Source organism: Ursus americanus, chromosome 34 (genome assembly GCF_024610735.1).
Source record: "Ursus americanus isolate L20-20 chromosome 34, mUrsAme1.1.p, whole genome shotgun sequence".
Lineage (NCBI taxonomy): Eukaryota > Metazoa > Chordata > Mammalia > Carnivora > Ursidae > Ursus > Ursus americanus.
This window is the reverse complement of record NC_142160.1, coordinates 18,502,183-18,525,592: the sequence shown is the minus strand read 5'-3', so window position 1 is coordinate 18,525,592 and position 23,410 is coordinate 18,502,183. Positions and strand designations below refer to the sequence as shown.

Sequence of the window (23,410 nt, the reverse complement as noted above, 5' to 3'; positions counted from 1 at the left end):
ATGCCTTGATAGTTTAATTAGGGGAAAAGAAAAAAGAAAAACATGCAATTAAAGAAAAATTCTTCCTAGAGAACTACAACATGTTACCTCTGACTTGGCGCTCCTTCCATTCTGGAGAACTTTTTTGATAACTGCTTTCATCACAGAATGATCTAAGTAAAATAAATTGAAATTATAGTAATTGCTTCCCAATGAGGGGTTATTCCCATTTAAAAACAAACACCAACTCATTACTGCTTTTCACATAAAATTAAATATAAAACCCACATTATGTAATTATATACCTATTTCCCCCTTTCTAGCTCTAATTTCTTCCTCAAAAACCTAAGATGAAAGCATGCCCCCTCCCACACTGCCCACAATGCCCACGCTTTGGGCAGCAGCAAAGATAAAATCTAAACACGTGGTTTTGGATACCTTTGGACAGAAAGCAAACGTCTGGGCACTGTCCAGACGCTTAGATACCCAAAGGGCACCTAATCCATCCAAGCCAAAGTCCTGATAGTCTCTCAAAGCTGCTCCTCTCTTCAGCTCCCCTTTTCTCAGTGAACCAACTCCATCATTTCTCCCTGAACTCCTCCACTAGAATGTAAGCTCCATGAGGGTAAGACTTTAGTCTATCTGGTTCACTGCAACATTCTTAGTGCGTAAAACCTGTGTCTGGAACACAGAAAGGATTACTTGCTAAACTGAGAAATGAATGAAATGCTCTTTCCAGGAATGCAGAGGTTCCACGGGAAGGAAATAATTCTCTTGGTGGAAGCTAGCTCATTATCTGTTTTGCTATTTGTTAATCAATTAAAAAAGGCGTAACATACCAACGAGTGGATTTTTTCTTATATCCAGAATGACCAGAGTTCTGTTGGTTTCGAGGGCCTTTAGTAAAGCCTTTGCTCCTTCATTGGCGAGGCCGCACTGCTGTAGGTCAAGCGCTTTCGATGAAAGACAAAAGGTCATTTGCCAACTCTACACAGATTTAACATACAGACAACTCTCACGTATTCACGCACATAAGATTTCTGTACAAGAAGTCATGGCAGGTTTTTAATCTTGGGTATTGAAAAAAGAAAAACAGGAAAGTATACACAACACATATAATACAAAATCCAATAATAAGTTTTGGATGGGCCACGACTATCCTACTCCTAGTACCAATAAATCACCCAACATATTTTACAATTACAGAGCTGAAGAATAACTCTAATTGTCTATGAGCGAAAAACATCACAAAAGGAGTCTCGGCTCATCATCAGCAAGGAGAGTGGCATAAACCTCATAGGCAAAAGCTGGGTGGGGCTCAGAAATTGCACTGCACGCTTTTGATAGGATCTTGAGTTCCAAATCACTTTTAAAACTAGTTAAAAGGAAAAAGCAAAATAACAGATCCATAATAATTGTTAGTTTTAGAAGAAAAAAGACAAAGACGTCTAAGAGGATGTAAATAATAACAAATCCAAAGAATGTGTGAATAGGGAACATATGCTAAGCACTTATCAGGAAAGAATGAGTCAAGAACAGTCTCTTTAAAAGATCAAAGAACAGAACAAATGATCATCAATACCAGTAGTTCTGAGGTTGAACAACGTACTCACTGAAACCAAAGGGATCATCACAAAAGCACAAGTATAAAAAACATTACATAAGAGGAAACTATCATATGAGCCCTTCTTTAAAAGCGTTGTGTAAACCATTGCATTAAAGTAATTGGGGTCTTTTAAAACCCTGTAACACACAGAAATAAGTCAGATATATGGAAACAATATGATACGATCCTTACAAACTCTTACCACAGAACGGACAATGGATATAATTAACCAACTAGCTAAATCAATAAAAATAGCCACTACATGTCACTAGTATGTAAATACAAATTAAAACAATAAAATGAGATTGTTCCAACAGACTAGGTCAAGATCATATAACAAAAACCTTTTAAAAAAATGTGCATGCTGTTTTGACCTACCAACTCTCTAAGAATTTAACCAAAGGAAATAAGAGACATAGGCAAGGATGTGTATCAGAGTACTCTTTTTAACAGTGAAAATCTGCAAATAGCTCATACATCTAGCAAGAATGAATAAGCTAGGTGTACTACGGCATATTCATATAATGGCACAGTCGCTAATAATGATGTGAGAGATGTAAATGTATTGACTTATTCGGATGCTCATACTATATTAAATGAAAAAAGTTATCAAATTTGGAGTAATCCCACTTGCATAAAAAAGGGAAGGTTACTCACTTTTCTAGTGTTACAGTTTTTAAAAGTGACACAAGCCAGGGTTTTGCAGGGAAAGGCCTCACATGCACTGTTCAGGAGGATTATAAATTGGCACAGGATTTCTGGATGGTAATTCGGCAACATGCAATAAAAGTCTTAAAAATATGTCACATTACGAGGTCCTTCTGCTTTTAGTAACTTAATCTATAGAACTAATGCAATGGTCACAGAGATGTGTTCACTACACATCGTTCCTCACAGAGAAAAGTACAAACTGCCTAAATCTAATTGCAAAGAATGATTAAACTATTGAACATCAATATAAAGGAGGGCCACGTGATCCAGCATTAAGTAGAAGAGCATGAAATAGTAACTGTACTATGAAGTCCACTTTTTTAGTGTCTGAAGGGTACAAACACATTGATAGAAAAACGAAACACTAAAAGTACACCAAAATGGGTATGAAGATTATGGATAATTTTGTTTAGCTACTCTGTATTTTCTATAGAGAATATATACAACTCTTAGAGAAGCTTAAAAGCACAAAAGGTATCGGGAAAAAAAAGGCTTTAAAAAAAATCCTATGACAATGGTACCAAGCCAAAAGCTAAACTTATATTTAACATTTAAAAGTCCAACACTTTCCATTTTAGCATTTACCTCTAAGCCATAAATCCTCACTGAGAGATTCTGCAAAGGCACCTGCGCCAAGGTCACCAATGAGCGTGTTGCAGTTCAAAGTGATGCGCCGCAAACCAGCCATACCGTCCAGATCAGGCCTCCTGTACCGAAGACTCTCAGCCCAGATTTCTTCGTGCCTTCTCATCGTCTGATACTTCAAAGATTTAACAGGATGAAGTGAGGATGTGTGGCTACAGAGGCAGGGTATGCCTACTGAGGACGGCTTATCCTGTCACACATTTACACGCACATACCAAGCGTATCTGCCAGGGGGGTCAACCCGAGAGACCGAGCAGTCGAGCCCAGCTCAGGAGTCTCAGTGACCCAGACTCTCATTTGCCAGTGAGTAGACTACAGCCACTGGGTGACCTGTGGCTGATTAGTTACATAAACCTTGACAATTACATTCTACAAATTTTACTTCCCTTATCTGCAAAGTCAGAGAATGGGTTCTCAATTCTGTTATTGCTGAGACTCTAAGTTCTACCATTCTGTCCTCCAGTGGTTTCAAACACCTGATTGGGCATCCTGCAAGTAAACTCTCTGTAGCATGTATCTTATTTACTGATAAATTATGTACACGAAGTCATACATTCAGTTCTGCACATATATACTTCACGTACATTATAAACTACACATTTTTAAAATGCTACAAAATAAATATAGCAGTTCTAATATTTTCTTCCCTCAACCCAATGGATCTCACTTTAGAGTATGCACACCAACTTTAGAGGCCTGCAGTATGCAAAGCCAGTTTGACCTGCCTCAGGAAACTGATGGCTTGATTTTTAACCACAGAGAGAGTCGTAAAGACATAGTTCTCTATATTCATAAGACAAATTTTGGTAACAGGGAAGACTGACTTTAAAAGGAAGAAATCTTATTACATGCTCGAACACCAAAAGACTCAAAGTTCCTAAGCCAGTCTAAATGGAAAATCATTGGTGCCATTTTTCTATGAACAATAACTTATAAAAGCAACAAGTGGAAATCATAGCAAAACACTTCCTTGGTGTTTATTACATGCCAGGCACTATTTTATACAAACAAATTCATTTAATCCTCATCATAAAGCACAGAAGCTAAGTAATGTGTCCATAGTCACAAGCTATGAAATCGGAGAGCTGGAATTTGATACTAGGTTATTTGGCTTCAGAATCCATGCTCTTGACTGTTTTCTATATCTGGGGTCCATGGACTTGCTCTGTACAGGCCCAAAGGTAAACTATTCAGCTTTGTGGGCAGGTTTCTGTTGTACCTACTCAACTCTACTGGTGTAGGACAAAAACAGCCACGGTCACTACGTAAGCAAATGGGCGTGGCTACATTTTAAAAAAAACCTTAATTCCAGGTGATGGGCTGTTTTCAAGAACTAAAAATACATGAAAGTACATTAGATCCCTTATTCCTAGGATTAAATGGACTCTCTTTCCTAAATGGTAGAATCCCAAACTGGAAACTGGTCATAGTCTTTCAACAAAACTAAAACGGCAATCACATGTATCAAAAGACAAAAAAGATCTGCCATCTTGTATCAGAACATTAATGTGCTTCAATCACAGAATATGTTTTCACAAAAGTTTAAACATAAAATCACCTTTAAGATCTTGGCCATGTGATCTGCTCCCTGCCATGTCAGATTACACCCCGTGAAGTTTACTGTCTTAAGAGTGATAGAGTTCTTTATACCTTGACAAATAACTAAAAGGAAAAAAAAAAAACCACACACACAATAAGATGAAGAGCCTACACAGTTTGGTCAATCCTGACTTATCTGCTTTTCCTGAGTCTACTGGAGGTTTCTAGCTGTAGTCTTAAAATCACTATCTACAATCTTCGCAGGCAACTGATGGACTGATGCACTCTAAACAGGTCAGTAATAAAGGGTTATCCCAGTTGACAGCAACAGTTTAATTCTATTGAGATGCTAAAACTGAATACTCTGAACCTGGCAAACTTTATTCCCAACTAGTCAGTAAAGTATTCTATACGTTTTGAGACATAGGAAAGAAAAAGAAACCTAAAAAGCCTAAGACTCTTCCTATTTTCATTTCCAATGATATAACCCAAACTCAGTTATGAGTCAATTTAAATGTCAACTATAAACCCAGGGTTTTATTAGCTGCTGAGCAATATACGAGAGCAATGTGAGACAGAACATGTCAAACTCTCAGTTCCCTCAAGTTAAAATGCAGTCTTCTTTACCACCCCAGACCACTAGTGGACACAGTGAACACACTGATTCTTTAGGACCCCAATCAACAACCACTTTCTCTGTGATGACTTCCATGATACGCTCCCACCAACACCACTGAATTTGCTGGCCTTTTATATGCTCCCATAGCACTTTGCATGTATTTCCTATTTTTGGACATAACACAGTGCATTATATAATTATGACTGCATATAGATGTTTTAACTATTTAAGGATAATGATTTTTTTGTCTTTACAATTTGCTATTTCCCTTCCCGTAATTATTTCTTGATAAGAAAAAGATGAACAAAATAAAAAAAAGGGAAAATACAGTATAGTATATATTTGTGTGCCTTGTGGCTTAAACATAATCTTAGTGAAATTGGTTCGGAGAGTACCCAGCATGACAAACTTTCAGTGCACAGGTGAGATGAGACCAAGGTTTGAACAGGAGAACAGGAGACAACCCAGGTAGAAAAGATACAGACGGCAATTAACATGCATGCAGGGAAAAGAAAGGTGAAATCAGTCTGGTGGAAGGAGACTTAAACAAGACTGAAACTTACTTTCTAAACCTTCATCTCCAATTGGGCAATTTGCAAGAGACAGGTGCACCAGAGAGGTTGATTTATTCAATCCCTTTAATGGGGAGAAAAAGTTAAAATTTTTATGGTTTTAGTTTCCCCCCAAAGCAAACATCCAATGTTTGCAGGACACACTGGAGAAGCCTTACCTGTGTCAAAACAGTTAAATCTCTCTCTCTCAGCACTAGTCCATTTAGCTCCAGGTTCTTTAGAGCACTCGACACACTTAAACAGCATTTGAGAGCTTTACATAACTGGAAGGTCACATCTTTGTTTCTTATCGCCGGAACACGACTTCTGCACACTTTACTTCTGTCAGAACCTAAAGTAAAATTATTGTAAGATATGTATTATCATGAGAAAGCATCTGCTCTGTGCTAAGGCACAGAAATGACCTGTCCTTAAAGCCCTCTTTAAAGAAGGACACGTATAAACTCAAATCATCAACCACATGAGATACAGAAATATAAACTATGTGCATAGAGGTTCCTATGAAAGCAAAATGTTATATCTAAGCAATGGCTTCAAGATAACCCTGAAGTTGAATCTAGGAAGACAATGACCACATAAATCTGAGTGGGAGGTGCTTAACTGCAGAGAGAGCACCTGTCAAAGACATCCACGCCTGACACCTGCTGGCCACAGAAAATACTGCAGGTGAGGACGACTAAAGGCCAGGGCACAAGAGGGAGGAGACAGAGTCATAACCTCACTACAGAGGTTGGCCAAAGCAAGCCTGGGATAAAAAGCCTATGGCTTTTACCCCAAAGCTGATGAGGACAGGTGCTACCACTCGCAAAGTAAGAGTGCCTCTGAAGGTTAGAAAAAGGTACCTAAATCAGATGGATTAGAAAAAGCACCTCTTCCTCATTAGGAATCCTTCCGATTAGACCCTTGGGGCTTGGCAGAGCACAGCTCAGATTTCAAGCTTCTGTGCAGGACACAAACTATGCAGCCAATACACAATAATCCTATGCTGGTGAGCCATTACAAGCATTACTTTAAGCGTGTATTTTCATTTTAGAAGATCACTGAAGGGGTGCCTGGCCGGTTCAGTCCGTTAAAGCGTTGATTCTTGGTTCCAGTTCAGGTCATGATCTCAGGATTCTGGGATCGAGTCTTGAGTTGGGCTCCATGCCCAGCGTGGAGTCTGCCTGTCCCTCTCCCTCTGCTCCTCCCCTTGTGCTCTCTCTCACAAATAAATAAATACATACATACATAAAATCTTAAAAAAAAAAAAAAGATCACTGAAGCCCAGTAAGCAGATGAACTGAGAGTAACTGATCCCAGAGGCAGCCAACACCAGCTAGAAGCTAGTGAGGTGGAGAGCCTGGGTGGTGCACGTGGTTAAGCAACTGACTCTTCATTTCGGCTGAGGTCCTGATCTCAGGGTCGTGAGATTGAGCCCTGTGTGGAGCTGAGCTCAGTGCAGAGTCTCCCTCTGCCCCTCTCCCTGCTCATGCTCTCTCTCTAAAATAAATAAAATCAAAAAAAAAAAAGAAAGAAAGAAAGAAAGAAAGAAAGAAAGAAAGAAAGAAAGAAAGAAAGAAAGGAAGGAAAGAAGGAGCTGGTGAGGATAAAGAAGCAAACCTAGGAGGCTGAAATCTATAGCCTGGACCCACTGAATGCAAGAGAAAACAAAGGTTCAGTGAAGGAATTCTGAAGAGAGTGGTCTCTATGATACATTTTTCTTACATTCAGTGTGAAATACTAGACAATATTAAGTACAATGGCCTTGACTTTGAGGTCTCTTCCCACTGTAACTGCTTCTGATTTCTAAGTTATTACTTTGGATAAATCAAGTCCCTTCAGAGGTATGGAATAGTTCCTACACCTGCATGAGATGTAGAGAATACTGTGACTTGTCTTCACCAGAGGATCAACTGAAATGTCCTTGCAGAAGAGATAACAGATGACGTGAAACCCAGAACCTAGAAAAAGGTCAGGGACATGACAAGTGTTCAGGTTTTTAAAAAATAAATCAGGGGTGCCTGGGTGGCACAGCGGTTAAGCGTCTGCCTTCGGTTCAGGGAGTGACCCCAGCGTTATGGGATCGAGCCCCACGTCAGGCTCCTCAGCTATGAGCCTGCTTCTTCCTCTCCCACTCCTCCTGTTTGTGTTCCCTCTCTCGCTGGCTGTCTCTATCTCTGTCGAATAAATAAATAAAAAATCTTTAAAAAAAAAAAAAATTAGTAGTCTTGTCCTCTCCTGGATCTTCACATTCTCCCTGTGTGCTGGCTATTGTCTCAGCTTATAAACATACTCAAGTGGGTCCGTTTTAAAGAACATCTTTCAGGCGTAGGATTTTCTAGATCTTCTTTGTGGGTTACCTCAGTTTCTCCCATTCCTTCAAATAGGGGCCCAGAGATGAGTAGCAGACATGTTCGGATGCCCCACAGGGCCCTCTTAAGGCATTAAGGATGAAGTGAGATTCTCTCCCCAACTCCAATCCCCTCCTACTGCACTCTGTCTCACAGAAAGGTGCTGCTATAAATTGTCACCCAAGCTTGCTGTGCCCCCCTCTTCTAACTGGTCACCAGGCCCCATCCATTCTGTTTCTTTGATCTCTGAAATCCAGCCCTCCCTTTCTATACCTTAATTTGGGCTCTCAGATTACAATTCACCCTCCTCCCATCAACTGTCTTCCATATGGAGCTCAGAGCAAGCTTCTATAAGTCCATTTCATCATCCTTGAGTGTCTCCCACAACCGTAGGGATAAACATCCAACCATTTGATAGGATAAACAAGGCCCCTCCCTGTGTGGCCCCCACCAGGTTTCCAGTCTCAGCTCTCACTTCTTTAACCCCTAAGTTTCTAGTCCTGTACTTTAGTTTTGACATATTTTTATATTTCTCATACTTTTGCACAAGCAGCTCCTTCCTGCCATTTGAGTAGCTTTCACACATCCTTTCCTGAACCCTCCCTTCGATGGTCACTTCTTCCAGAACACTGACTACTGAGCTTGTGTTTACTTGCTGCCTCCCCCAGTAGAAGAGGAGATCCTCTAGGCCAGGAGCCTTGTGTCTCCAGCAGTGCTTGGTGCTGGCTGAGCTCGTTTGAGTGCCTGGAACCTTTATACAAACAACCTGCGTAATTTTTTTCGGGGGGGTGTAAAAATTATTTATTTTTAAAATTCCAGTGTACTTAACATACAGTGTTATATTAGTTTCAGGGATACGATACAGTGATTCAATAATTCTGTACATTACTCAATGCTCACCACCATAACTCTACTCTTAACCTGCTTAATTCTAAGAACCCATGGAAAGTGTAGTTTAATGCCACTTTACAAGTGTGGGGATTGTAGCTCAAAAGTAACTTGATCAGGCCACACAGAGTGTAAGTCCTGGAATTCAAACCCTAGGCTCCCTTCACATCTGTGCTCTTATCCACTATAGGATGTCACTAAAAACAAAACAAAAAGTTTGTTTTTCCTAACAGAGCTATGTCTTATCAAACTGAGCTATGTCATATCAAACGAAACGAAGCAGACGGCTGGGATGTATCACTTTTCTTAATTGCTTTGTTCTCTGTCAGGCTAAATCATTCAGAAAACCAGGTAACATCAGTCGAATTCTTAATGATGTCCCAAACTGCGCTAAGAGCTCTACAAGCAATAACTCGGTGCATCTTTGCAATCACCACGTACAGCGCGTCCTGTTAGCCCATATCACGGATGGAAACGCTGAGATCTACGGGCCTTAAGCGACTCGCCCCGGGCCACTGAGCAACTAAGAGTCCTAGGCCACACGCCCGGTGTGCTGCCCCCAGACCGCGGCACTGGTCACCCGGGCCGGCGCCCAGCCGCCACCGGGCACCGTCTGAAATCCCGCTTCGCCGCCCCGACACAGGGCCCCTGGAAGCGGGAACTACAAACCTGTTTCGCCAAGCCACGGCTGGAAGAAGCTCTTGATAGAGACTAGGGGTAGATCTTTATTAATCTTGAGGGTGCTCAGGAGCGGCGCCCAGTCCACGATGCGCAGGCGGTCGGCATTGAAGTCCAGCACGCCCTCCCGCAGGCAAGCGCGCACCGACGGCAGCGGCACCGAGTCCTGCAGTGCGCACAGGTACTCATAGTGCGAGAAGAAGTCAGCCGCGGTGTCGCGGCGCAGCTTCACCGAGTCGATCATGGCCAGGGGGCGGCCTCGGGGGACGCCGGCCGCGGAGACAATGCCCTTCGGCGTCCGGGAGTGCTGGGTCGCCCACAGCCGGGCGGCTGCGATCCCGCGGCTGCAGAGTACCGGCGGCTCTGCCCGAAGACGCAGGGCCCCGGGCCCAGCTAGGCCAGCCCCTCGAGGCCGCGCTCCCGCGCCGACCCCCGCCCCACGGCGCGGGCAGTTGGCGCCCGCCTCACCGCCCTCCGCTGCGCGGGCCTGCGGTTGAAGCCGGCGGGCGGAGCCTGCGGAGGAGGTGCGCTGAGACGTCAGCGCGCTCACGGTGCGTCCGCACGCAGCCCCCGCCCCTCGTGGGGACGGGGCCTGAGGACGAGAGGCGGGACCTTCGAGGCGAGGGAAGTGCGGAAGGTAGGCAGTTTTCGGAATTTGGGGTTTGCAGAACGGCTTTACTGGTGGAATAACAGTGACCAGCACATTTAGAAAGTGCTCTAAACTTCTGACAAGTGTCTATGCTTGCACCGCCCGGGAGAGAGGACACTTAATGAGGGATGTGCGAACGACTGAGTGGATGTCCACTGCCGTCCATTACATCTTCAATGTCTGTGTTAATTTCTACAGAGAACTCTTCATTTCTGTAGTTTCTACTCACAGGTTGTTGGCATGTGGTAAAGAGTTCCATGAATTCAGGGCAGTACTGTGATTACTAGAGTCGCTTTGTTTTGTATTGACAATGACAGTGATGGTTAACTCTCTCATAACTAGTACTTTCTCTCTCCTAGGCTTTTTTTTTTTTTCTTAGTAAAGGGATAGAAGTTTATTAAGTGAAGATACAAAAAAAAGCTCTCTAGAGGGAGAGGGGTCCCCACAGGGTCGCCAGTGAGGGCCTTTACGGTTGGTCTTTTACAGAAAGCTAACCAGGGAACTTAAATCCTTTTAACATTTCTATTGATATCACCATTGAGCAAGGACTAGTCATAACACCTTCAATGGCTTACTTCCTTTTTAGGGTCTGGTTGGTTATTCCTTGTTGGTCAGAAGTGATTATCATAAAAAGATACCCACCCAAGACACCCACCCGAACGCCTAGGGCACAGTGGCCTGACCCACCCCATATGCCCTAGGCATTACTTTTTTTTAAAGATTTTTATTAATTTATTTGAGAGAGAGAGCGTGCGCACTCATGGTCTCTCACACAAGTGGGGACCGGGAGGCAGAGGGAGAGTGAGAAGCGGACTCCCCACTGAACAGGGAGCCCCAGGCAGGGCTCGATTCCAGGACCCTGAGATCATGACATGAGCTGAAGTCAAATGCTTAACCCACTGAGTCACCCAGGCTCCTTTCCTAGGCATTATTTTAAGCACTGTTTAAGTATGAAATAATTTAATTTTCCTAACAACTCTATAAGGAATGTACAGTTGTATATGCACTAAGTGGCTAGAACTCAGATAATTGACCTCCGAACCTGTAGGTGTATCCAGTTTCTAGAATGGTGATAATCCTTTGGTCAGGCCTCAGGTGTTATGTTTACAGCGTTCCTCTTCCACTGTAGAACCAAACTAAAATGGAGTCACTTATGTCAGGGACAAAATGAAGATGGTCAATTGTCACACATAAAGGAAACTTAATCTAAATTACGGGAATGTACAGCTCTGCTTAGAAATCAGCGAAGGACACCAGCCAGTCCCCAAATGCCAACTCTGATCACACCTTCTCTGGACTTCCTTGTTCCCTTGACTCAGCTACCCTGATCCAAATAGGATAGAAGATGACTAGGCAACCAATCAGCTGAAAAAAAAAAAAAAAAAAAAAACAAATAACTTCTGCATTACCCCATAAAAATCCCTTAGCCTGTGAGCAACTCAGAATTGATTGCTCCCAGAGTTTTGAGTTCCCTAGGTTGAAGGTCAAAAGCCTTGAAATAAGCTCATCTTTCTGTTTTGTTTTATTCAGTATGTGGAGTTTGGTTTTTGACACCATCCATTGGTTAAGTGGGATCATTTTACCTCTTATTTACTGTACTTCACTCCTGATCCATCCTGACATTTTTCCCAGACTTCCAACCCAACTTACCTTTCCATGGAGCCTCAGTGCAGATGCCTTCTGCTCATCTCTAACACTCATCTTCTCTGGACCTGGTTTCAGAGCAACGAGTTTGTTGGATCCAGTCACAGAGCTGTGTCAACCTGGTCAATGACATAGGCTATCTTATTTTAACTGCGAAGTCATTCCCATTTCTTTTTTCCACTCCTTTACTTACAGCAATTCACAATAGCTCTTCCAGACCTCCTCTATTCTTTTCATGTCACCACTAGACGCTGTGTCCCTGCTGTGTGACCTAAAGAGGATACCTCTTACTTCACCAGGAAAATAAGTTTTCAGACACAGACTTCATCTTCCTTCCATGAACTCTGGCTGCCTTCCAATCCATGCTTCGTAATGCGAAGCACTACCACTTCCTCTTCGAATCCTTCCATGACTTCACATTTCTCTTAAGATGAAGGCAATCCTCCTCACAGTGGTTTAAAATATTGCTACTCAGTGTGGAGCCACAGACTGGGTGCAGTTGAGAACTGTTATTGTTCTATAAGATAAGGAGCTCGCTTCAGAATGTAAATGCACTAAACATCTTGTTCAGGTCAGCAGGCAAGATCTTCTTGATGGAAGCAGTGTGTTGTTACATTCTGGAACAAGCTCCTTATCTCACCATACACTGGTACTTTGAGTGTCTGGTCTACAGAGCACACTGCATTCCCTGGACGTGATGGGGGCATGATCTCTGCAGCCTCATGTTGGACCCCTCTCCCTTTCATTTTTCAGGAGTCCAGCCCATGGTAGACTCCTTTCAGACCTACATACTTCAGTGGTTCATTGTCCATGCTTTCCCCTCTACATGAAGTATCCGCTTCAGTCTGCACCTGGTTAATTTCTCTTCATTCTCTCAGGTCATGTGTCACATTGCCAAGGAAGCATTCCCTCACCTACTCTACTCATCAAATCCCCCTAGCCTAAGCTCTCATAACACCATGAACGTCTCATTCATAGCCTTCATCACATTTCATAGCCATTTTAAGATAGAGATCACCATAAGGTCCCTGAGGAAGAGAGCATGTGTGTTTTGCATCTCCACTGACTAGCAGTTACTGCAAGCTATGTGTAACTGTAGCACTAGTTATAACACTTCTTAAATGAACGAATGAATGTACCTAATCAATGATCAAGCCCTGGCAGTTTTTCCTTTATAGCGTCTCTCACATTCCTTTCTTCCATTTGTGTTGCCATTACTCTACCATTTATTATTTTACATGTGGATTATGATGAGTGCTTCAGAGAACAGTTTGTCTTCCTTCATTCAGGATCTCCTTACATCATTTATTATGCCTCCCAAGGTTCATGGATCATGCTGTTGCTCTGTTCCCAAACCTTTCATGACACCTATTGCCAACACAATAAAGCCCAAACATTTAAGAATGACATTTAAAACTTTCCACAATTTGGCTTTAATTTCACTTTCCAGACTTGTTTTTAATCTATGGGCCTAATTATCTCTACATCTTTGCTCCCTTCCAGCTCTATGTAATATGTCAAAAACTCTTCTAGTCACTGCCCTTAAGTGTCTTTCTCTGGAAAATCTTCATTGAGAATCCAAGCAAGATATGGATCCTTTCTCTCCTCTGAACTTGTGGAACAGTTTAATTGGACACATCTGGAACTGCCTTAAGGCATCTACATCTTATCTTCCCTGCTGGTATCTAAGCTCTCGGAGAGCGGGGATACATCTTTGTGTTCTATGTAGTTCTCAGTACTGCTGTTACACACGTAGTCAGCCTGGTCAGTGACTATTTGGTGAATGAATGAATGAATGAATGAATGAATGAAATGAGTTCTCTGGCTCTTTTTCTACTTTTTAAGGTTCTGTATTTCCTTACACTTGGAAGATAGGCTGCTTCATAGCAACATAATAACCAAGCTCACAGAGTGTTGCAAATAGCTGCGAAGAGCATCCCTCTGCCACTTTAGAACAGCTTGTTCTCCCTCTCAAATGAAGAGCAGGATTCCATACTTATTAAGCGCCTTCGTTCACTTGGTCTTTAGAGACACTGGGGGCATCAGTGCTCTACATTCAGCAAAATGCCCATTTTGACTGTAATTTTCCCCTGTGAATAACAGCTATCCAAAGATGTTTCTGTACAATTTTTCATCCTTTTGTATTCATAAAATGCATTTTAACAAGCATAGAATAAATAGAAGGAACTCTGTTTATATTTGATAAAAGTTTAGGGAGAGGTCTTTATGGCACATTACCAAACGTGTTTGGGGAAATTTTAGCCATGTGAAATGTGTTGGAAAGGCACCAAGAGTTCAAGGATTCTCAGAATTTCTGAGGACACAGTTGCCTCACGTGTAGGCACAGTGGCAGCCATCTGTGTAACAGTAATTTGGAAGGTACCACGTTAGTACACTCATGCTGTAATAATGTGGAACAAATCATCCTAAAACTTGGTGACACCAGCAAAAATTTGGGGTTTTTTGATCTAGCTATAGTGACTGTGGTAGACCTCCAAGTGGCTGGTTTTGCTCCATGGTTGAATCCATTTGAGGTCTGCCCACACGTTGGACTCCAGGGCCCAACTGTGGGGTAGCTGCCTCCAGGGCACACTCTTCTCACTGCAACCACTGAAACACAAGCGGTGAGCCCCCTTAAGCCCATTTAAGACCTCTGCCAACATCATAGCTGCTTACACTCCGTTGACCAAAACGTGTCCCAGATCAAAGTTGTATTTAGAATATGTGCGTATATTTAAAGTTGGCTGATCTCACAGAATATTGCAGCTTGGACAATGTTACCTTGGCACTTTTATTGACATTGGTGTACTTGATAAACGTCACAGAAACTTTTCACCTTTGAGAACTTTATGAATTTGTGGAACAATTTCTATGGGAACAGAGGAAGGTACACTTTAGAACCCAATGATTGTTACTGCATTGCTTGGAGAAGAATTGGTAAGGAAAAGGTCAATGCAAATGACAGATTTGAGATTCACATCTTCCTTACTAACGTCGACAGTCTATGAAACATTCCTGGGGAACTGGGATGGTAGCTTTATATGATTTCTATTACATTGCAGTTTGCCAAAGCCACTTAAGTAAAACATACATAACATAGTACATCTCGTTTTAGTTTTCCCCACCACCCCACCATGTATCTTCAGTCTGGTACCCAAGAGATAAACAGAAACTGAAGGAATTCATTGCTAGCACACCTGCTTCACAAGAAATACTAACGGAAGTCCCTCAGATGGTATCAGACTCAAATCCATAAAGACAAAACAAGACAAAGAATTCTGATTAATGGTGTAGGTAATTCTAAAAAAAAAAAAAAAAAAAAAACAAAACAAAATAAATTCACATTTCTCCTTTCTTGACTGATTTAAAAAGTGCACAAATGTTACGTTTAGATTACTGTGCACATAACAGACATGTAGTATATCTGACAATACGGACAAAGGAGGTGGTGAGAACAAAGCTGTGTTAGGGTAAGAATGACACTAGAGCATAACCTGAATCCATAGGAAGAAATGAAGGGAACCAGAAATGGTAAATAAACAGATTAACCTAACAAGCTCTTTTAGTATTTATTTGTTCTTACTGCTTCTCTCAGCTCCCTTAAACGAAGTTAGATTATCTAAAATCATACTTGTAACAATGTATTGTTGAGTATGTGGCATATATAAATGTAATAAAAGCAAAAAGAGATGAGGGAAGAGAGGTATATAAAAGTAGGGTTTGTATATCTGACTGGAATGGAGTTAGTTTAAATTGAAGTAGATTCTGATAAGATGTAGATTGTAAGCTTTAGAACAGCCATTAACTTAAAAAAATTGATAATAATAAATGGAATTAAATGTTACAGTAGAAACTATCCATTTAATATATAAGGAGACAATAAAAGAAGACTAGAGGAACAGCAACAACAACAAAACCCCCAAACATGGGACATGTAGAAAACAAAAGATAAAATGACATAGTTCCTACCGTATCAATCATAAAATTAGATGTGAATGAATGAAACAATCCAATCAAAAGGCAGGATTATCAAACTGGATAAAAAACAAAAAACATGTTGTCTACAGGAGATATTCTTAGATTTAAAGATACAACTATATTCAAAATAAAAGATAAAAAATGCTCATCATGCAAATAGCACCCATAAGAATGCTGTAGTGGCTGTACAGATACTGGACAAAATAGACCTTAAAACAACAACAACAAAAGGGAGTTGCTGGATTAAGAGGGAGATTTCATGGTGAGAAAAGGGTCAATCCATCAGGAAGACATAAAAATTATTAACATGTGCAACTTAGAACACCAAAACGTGAGAAGAAGGTAACAAAGCACATAAAGAACTGAAAGGAGAAATAGAGAATTCAACAATATTAGTTGAAGACTTCAATACCCCGGTGTCAATAATGGATAGATCAAGTAGGCAGAAGATGAACAAGTAGATAGTAGACTTGAACCACACTATAAATTAACTAGACCTAACAAAGGTCTGTAAAATGCTCAACCCACCAAGACTTAAGTTCACCTTCTTATCAAGTACATACGAAATACTCTTCCTTGGTAGATCACGTTCTAGGCTGTAAGACAAGAGATTGAAACCCACATACACTGCAGGTGGGAATGTAAAATAGTGCTGTCATTTTACAAAATGGCCTGACAGTTTCTCAAAATGTTGAACATAAGAGTTACTCTGTGATCCCACACTTCTACTACCAGATATATACTCAGCAGAAAATAAAACCTTAGGTCCACACAAAAACTTTTACGTGAATGTTCATAGAAGCATATTAATAATATCAAAAGGTAGAAATAGCTCAAATGTCAATCTATTGATCAATGAATAAACAAAATGTGGAATATTCATACAATGAAATTTTTTCAGCTATAAAAAGGAATGAATTATTGATACATGTTACAGTATGGATGAACCATGAAAGCATTATGCAAAGTGAAAGAAACCACTCACAAAGACCACATATTGTATAACTCCATTTATTATGAAATGCCCAGAATAGGCAAATCTGCCCAGATGAGTGGTTGCCTACGGTTGAGAGGATTGAGAGTTTTTTGTGGAGGGACAAAAATCTTCTAAAATTGGATTTTGGTGATGGTTGCACAACTCTGTGGATTGCATTGAATTGCTTACATTAAATGTGTGAAATGATGGTAAATTATATAATGTAAATTACATCTCAAAGCTGTTAAAATTATGTTAAATTTTATGCTTAGAAATTTGAAAATTCATCCAAAATTACAATTTCTTAAAAAATGCAACCTAACAATCACCGAAGAAAGAAAAGAATATCTAATAACCCTAATTAAGTACCTTTACAGAAAACAGTTTCCGGGGCTAAGTGGCTTTCTTGGTAAATTCTTCCAAATATTTAGGGAAGAAATAGCAATCTTACTTAAAAATCTTCCATGAAACAGAAATAAAAGAACACACTACTCAAATCCTTTTTTTTTTTTTTTTTCCAAAATGAGGCCAGCATAAGCTTCAGACCAAAGCTGAAAAGAGTATTACAAGAATGGAATCACAGGCCAATTTCTCTTCTGAACATGCATGCAAAAACTGTAAACAAAAGCACAAACTGTATCCATGGTATGTAAAACTATAATACATCCCAACCGAATTGGTTTTATTCTGGTAATGCAAGGTCAGCTACTGTTCAAACATAAAACAGATCTCAGGAATAAATTCGAATGGGAAGAATTCATTTTAAAAAGTCAATGAAAAAAAAGTCAATCAGGAGGGGCGCCTGTGTGGCTCAGTCGTTAAGCGTCTGCCTTCGGCTCAGGGAGTGATCCTGGCATTCTGGGATCAAGCCCCACGTCAGGCTCTTCTGCTGGGAGCCTGCTTCTTCCTCTCCCACTCCCCCTGCTTGTGTTCCCTCTCATTGGCTGTCTCTCTCTCTGTCGAATAAATAAAATCTTTAAGTAAATAAAATAAAACAATCTTAAAAAAAAATCAATCAGGAGACACAAGAGTGAATAAACACAACAGATAATGCCTTATGAAAAATAGATGAAAAATATTCCATAAATTATGGAATATTCTAAAATTTTAAAACATAAAAAGCAGTTGAAAAAGATTCAAGAGAATGTGACAAATATTGAATATAGGCCAAAAAAAATTCAAATATACAAATGATAGGAGCACCTAAAGAATAAAGTCAAAGTGAGGAAACACAGCAAATACTAACAGTATAATTTTCAAACTTTTCTAAAAATAATAGTAATCGTAAAAATAATACTAATAGAAACTGTGTATTGAACAAGTATATTGCATACCTGAGAATAGTAAGTCAGAATGATCAGCAAGATGTATTCTAGAGAAATTTTAGACCTAAAATGGGAGGTTGGAATTTTAATCCTAACAAAACTAACTTTTAACTGTAAAGGGCAGAGACCAACTGTTAACCAAGACGCAAGAGCTCAGGTTATCTTAATTCCATGAACACTTCTGAAGGAAACTATTAAAGAAAGAGTATCACACAGCCCAAATGACCGGAGATAATCTATGTAAGTACTGCTAGTGAGCATTAAGTCTAGTACTACTGTAGAATGAGAAGTAAATGAGGGTTACATAGGAAAGACTATAAAGACTATTGTATGCAAAGACTGTATGCTCTGGCAATGTAGGTATCAGTCCTATAAATGACAGAGAAAGACTGAACAAACACCAAATGAAGTTAAAACTTTTCAAGCCTTGTTTATTAAACATAATATTGAAATTGCAATTCTGAGTCTGTTCTGTGAGTAACATGGAATGGAACAAATGAGAAATTATGGAGTATTATATTTTTTCTAAAGATTTTATTTATTTATTTGAGAGAGAGAGCATGCGTGTGCAGGAGGAGAAGTAGAGGGAGAGAGACAAGCAGACTCTGCACTGAACACAAGCCCAGTACAGGGCTCAATCTCACAACCCTGAGATCATGACCTGAGCTAAAATCAAGAGTCTGACGCTTAACCAGCTGAGCCACCCAGGCGCCCCTGCAGTATTCTAGTTATACCATCCGCTGTGAGCTAGGGAACTAGGGTTCTCAGGATGGGGGAAATAGAATATAGAGGTGATATAGAGGAGGTTTACTGAAAACTGCCGTGCTGAATTAGAATGACCTGTCTGTAATTAATAAGGCATTTTAGCTATATATATATATATTTTTTTTAGCTATATATATATATATATATTTTTAAAGATCTCATTTGAGTGAGAGAGCATGTGCTTGCATGCACGTGGGGGAGGGGCAGAGGGAGAAGGACAAGCAGACTCCCCACTGAGCAGGGAGCCTGACCCAGTGCTCAATTCCAGGACCCTGAGATCATGACCTGAGCTAAAGGTGGATGCTTAACAGGCTGAGCCATCCAGGCAGGGTATTTTAACTCTTATTTATATAGATATAGGTATTTAGGTCTATGTCTATATCTATAAATTTATATATAATTATATACTATTGATGTAGATCTACTATCTATGTATATAATTATGTATCAAAAATATGTGTCAAACACCGACACACACACCCACCCCATCTCTGTCTGTTAAATAGGCCTAGAACTGATGACTAACCCAATACAAAAGACATCCATTGGGCTCAGATTATGGTCTTGAAATGATTGATTTAAGGTCTGTGGTGCATTTGTGTGAAATGTACTTGGAAAATTTTGTGATACCAAATAACAAGGAAGTTATCAAAGAGCACCGGGCCATTTCAAAAGGACTCGGGGGTCAAATGTGAGGAGGCTTTCCGTGGACAATAGAACAGTTTGAACTTCAGTAGGATAATAATTACAATGAATCGAAATCCATAACTATGTTTAAATCCATGGGTTTCTATGGATACAAAAAAAAGTCAACTTATGAGGATAATTGGGGAAAAATTTATTATGGTGAAAACTGATTTTTTAAATGGTAGGGATAGAATCGGTTGGGGTGAGAGAATAACCAACTTTTTATCCTACCTTTCTGTTGTGAACTGTATCACCGTGCAACCAAATTGTAGATGAGGGGATAGATCTCTTCATAAAAGTATTCCTGCCAATAAGTGGAAAAGAAGTGATCAAGTTAGAATATGACAATTTTGCAATCTCTGATGAATTTATGCTGGTACCTGGCAGAATTTGGAAATGCAAGATGAACTCAGAAGAACTGTGGGTTCTGGTGATTGAACAAAAATTTGTGTATTCACTGAGTATCAATGGCTGCCGACATCACATAGAGAGCAATAACCAGACATTATCTGCTCCCTGATGAATAATACACCACAGTCTATAGTCTTCCCAAAGGATTGATCAGTTTCTTATTTTTCAGGAAATATGGAGGACGAGGAGCATGTACTCCGCAAAAATCCACACGGTGGGGAACTCTACAGGTCAAGTGGCCTGTATTCTTCAACAGATTCATTGAAGGTCAGTAAAAGGATGGACTTATAGGGTAAATGAGAAAAAGTCATTATTTAAAACAACAAAATTAAACCATGCTGTCTAGGGATATGAACTTACATGATTAATTTATAAGCAATTTAAGGATGAATCAATTATAAAAGTGAGGAAAATGATAATTTTTTGGAAGAAAGAAATTATAATTGGATCAGGACACCAGGAGGGACTTCAGGCAAAGTTCTATTTCTTTAATTGGTTGGTGATTACAAGAGTATTTGTCTTAAAATATCATTAAGCTATATATTTGCCTTTTGTAGTTTCCTGACTCTATAATGTATTTTATAACAAAAATGTTTTAAAAAATCAAACACCGAGTAATAAATATAACAAAAAGTTTATGAAAACTCTATACAGAAAACTTAAATACTTTGTTGAGATAAATCAGACTTAAATAAATGGATATCATTGGTCATTGATTGCATGATTCAATATTGTAAATCAATAATCTATAAACTGTACAGACTCAATGCAGTAGGAATCAGTATCTCTTCTGTGTGTGTGTGCGCGCGCGCACATGTGTGTCTGTAAATTGACAAGCTGAAATTAAAATTTATATGGAGATTCTTTTTTTTTTTTTTAAAGATTTTTTTATTTATTTATTCAACAGAGAGAGAGACAGCCAGCGAGAGAGGGAACACAAGCAGGGGGAGTGGGAGAGGAAGAAGCAGGCTCATAGCAGAGGAGCCTGATGTGGGGCTCGATCCCATAACGCCGGGATCACGCCCTGAGCCGAAGGCAGACGCTCAACCGCTGTGCCACCCAGGCGCCCCTATATGGAGATTCTTAAGGCCAGTCATAGTAAGACTTGAAAAAGAACAGTTGGAGGACTATATGTCAGACAACATGACTCATTAAATCTATGATAATTAAAACAATGTGGTACTGGCAAAAGAATAGAAACAGAGCAATGGAATAGAACAGCAGGTTTGGCCCCTACCCAGATAGATAAGGTCACTTCATTTATGATAAAGGTGACAATACAACAGATAAAGGATTTTTTTTCAGTAAATGCTTATATGTCATTTATGGCAAAAATTGCTACTGATACTATGTCACTCCATATACAAAAGTCAACTCCAGGTGGATTGTTGATCTAAGTGGTCAGCTAAATGATCACTGAAGAGTGAAAAGGCAAACCAAAGAGTGATAGAGCTTTTCAACATTTATTTCTGACAACAACTTGGTTCCCAAAAAAGTTCTTGATTCCAGAAAAAGACAGACAACCCAACAGAAAAATAGGCAAAGCTTGGGGCGCCTGGGTGGCGCAGTTGTTAAGCGTCTGCCTTCGGCTCAGGGCGTGATCCCGGCGTTCTGGGATCGAGCCCCACATCAGGCTCCTCCGATGGGAGCCTGCTTCTTCCTCTCCCGCTCCCCCTGCTTGTGTTCTCTCTCTTGCTGGCTGCCTCTCTCTGTTAAATAAATAAAATCTTTTAAAAAAAAAAAAAAAAGAAAAATAGGCAAAGCTTGAACGGGCACTTCACAGAACAGACTATCCAAAATCACTCAAAAAAACTATGACAAGGTACTCATCTTAATAAGGGAAAAGAAAAGTAATTAGTTAAAAATGTAAAACACAAATTAATTAATCGGGGAAATGAAAACCACAATGGGATACCACTATATGTGCGCCATACTGGCCAAGATGAAAAGAGCTGATGAAGATGTGGAGCGGCTGGAACTCCCATGCACTGCTGGTGGGAGAGTAAATCAATATGTGCACTTCAGAAACCGCGGGCAGTAGTGTGGAAAGTGAAGGTATGTGTAGTCTAGGACCTGGCAATTGTACTCCTAGTATATACTCAGCACATGTGTGTGTGTGTATATATAGGTCCCAAGAGGACCTATACTGCAGAAGACTGTTCAAAGAAGCACTATTTATATAGCCCCAAACTAGAAATCACCCAAATGTCTATCAGGGGCGGAATAAATAAATGGTAACTTCATGCAATAGAATACAGTGAAAGTGAATGAACTCTTGCTCCAAGCAAAAATGTGGCTGAATCACAAATTTCGTGTTGAGTGAAAGAAGCCAGATGCAGATGAGCACATACCGTATATTAGTTATCCGTTGCTCCATAACAAATTACCACAGCATTTAACTGCTTAGAACATGCATTTCTTTATCTCAGTTTCTGTGGCTCAGGAACCCAGGTGTGGCTTAGCCAGTGCCTCTGCCTCAATGCTGTAAATCAGGTTGTCAGTGGGAGCTGTCGTCTTGTTTGAAAACTGAACTGAAGGAGGATCTGCCTCCAAGTGTGCTTATTTGGTTCTGGACGGGATTCCTTCTTCATAGGTGACTGGCTGGGGTCTGTGACCTTGCCGTAGGATCTCTGATGGTGCAGTTCATTGACATGGCAGCTGTCTTCTATCAGAGGGAGCAAAAGGGAGAACAAGGTAGGACCTTTGTCCCCTAATCTTGGAAGTGCCATCCCTCACTTTTGCGACGTTCTATTGCTGTAAGTAAATCACGACTTCCAGGAGGAGATGACACGAGGACATCGATATCAGGATGTAGAGGTCACTGGAACTCATCTTGAAGCTGCCTACCATCTGATGTGATTCCATTTTTGAAGTTCTGAAACAGGTGAAATAAACTCATAATGATAGGAATCAGAATTGTGAATCCTGATGGGATTTTGGGTTGCTGGTAATGTTGTAAGAGTGTGAAGTTCTGGTTCCACAAGTGTTCTTTATAAAAACTCCTTGATACTTCTGATTTGTGCACTTCTTCTGAATGCATGTTACATTTCTACTGTAACATTTACGTAAAAATAAAGAGTTAGTTTTCTACCCTACGGGCTCATCCTGCTGATAAACAGCTTTCATTGTCCCTACTCATGATCTCTCCCCCCTCTCCTGGGCCAGACAGTAAAATGCAAACCCAGTTTATACTCTGCCACTTAAAAGCTGACAATTTAGCAGAAGTGCAGGCAGCATTGTGTTTGGAAAAAATATGGGTTGAGGAGTCAGACTAAAGTTCAAATCCAGGTTTCATCACTCACTGGTTGTGTGACCTTGGTCTTTATTTTCCTCATCTGTATTATTAGTATGCATCGAAGGATTGCATGGCAAACTGATAACTGGAAGTCATACAGTGTACACCTATTG

At 40.3% G+C, this 23,410-nt stretch overlaps 1 protein-coding gene and 1 long non-coding RNA gene across 9 annotated transcripts in view; one reads left to right on the top strand and one right to left on the bottom strand.

Moving 5' to 3' along the window:
• CEP78 (centrosomal protein 78) overlaps positions 1-10,069 on the bottom strand; it is a 32,170-nt gene extending 22,101 nt beyond the window's left edge. For 5 of the 6 annotated variants that reach the window (XM_045781012.2, XM_045781013.2, XM_045781008.2 and 2 more), the window contains exons 1-7: positions 9,559-10,069; positions 5,830-6,002; positions 5,663-5,735; positions 4,500-4,603; positions 2,882-3,056; positions 819-932; positions 88-152 (exon numbers count right to left, since the gene is read on the bottom strand). In XM_045781012.2, coding sequence (XP_045636968.1) covers positions 88-152; positions 819-932; positions 2,882-3,056; positions 4,500-4,603; positions 5,663-5,735; positions 5,830-6,002; positions 9,559-9,811 — 957 coding nt within the window. In that variant the 5' untranslated portion in view covers positions 9,812-10,069. The remainder of the gene's footprint in view (positions 1-87; positions 153-818; positions 933-2,881; positions 3,057-4,499; positions 4,604-5,662; positions 5,736-5,829; positions 6,003-9,558) is intronic. The other variant, XM_045781011.2, reaches the window with a different exon arrangement.
• A 67-nt stretch (positions 10,070-10,136) lies between these two features.
• LOC123781486 (uncharacterized) overlaps positions 10,137-23,410 on the top strand; it is a 145,206-nt gene continuing 131,932 nt past the window's right edge. For all 3 annotated transcript variants that reach the window (XR_015722952.1, XR_006776745.2, XR_006776744.2), the window contains exons 1-3: positions 10,137-10,204; positions 20,172-20,269; positions 22,596-22,696. This is a non-coding gene — a long non-coding RNA (uncharacterized LOC123781486). The remainder of the gene's footprint in view (positions 10,205-20,171; positions 20,270-22,595; positions 22,697-23,410) is intronic.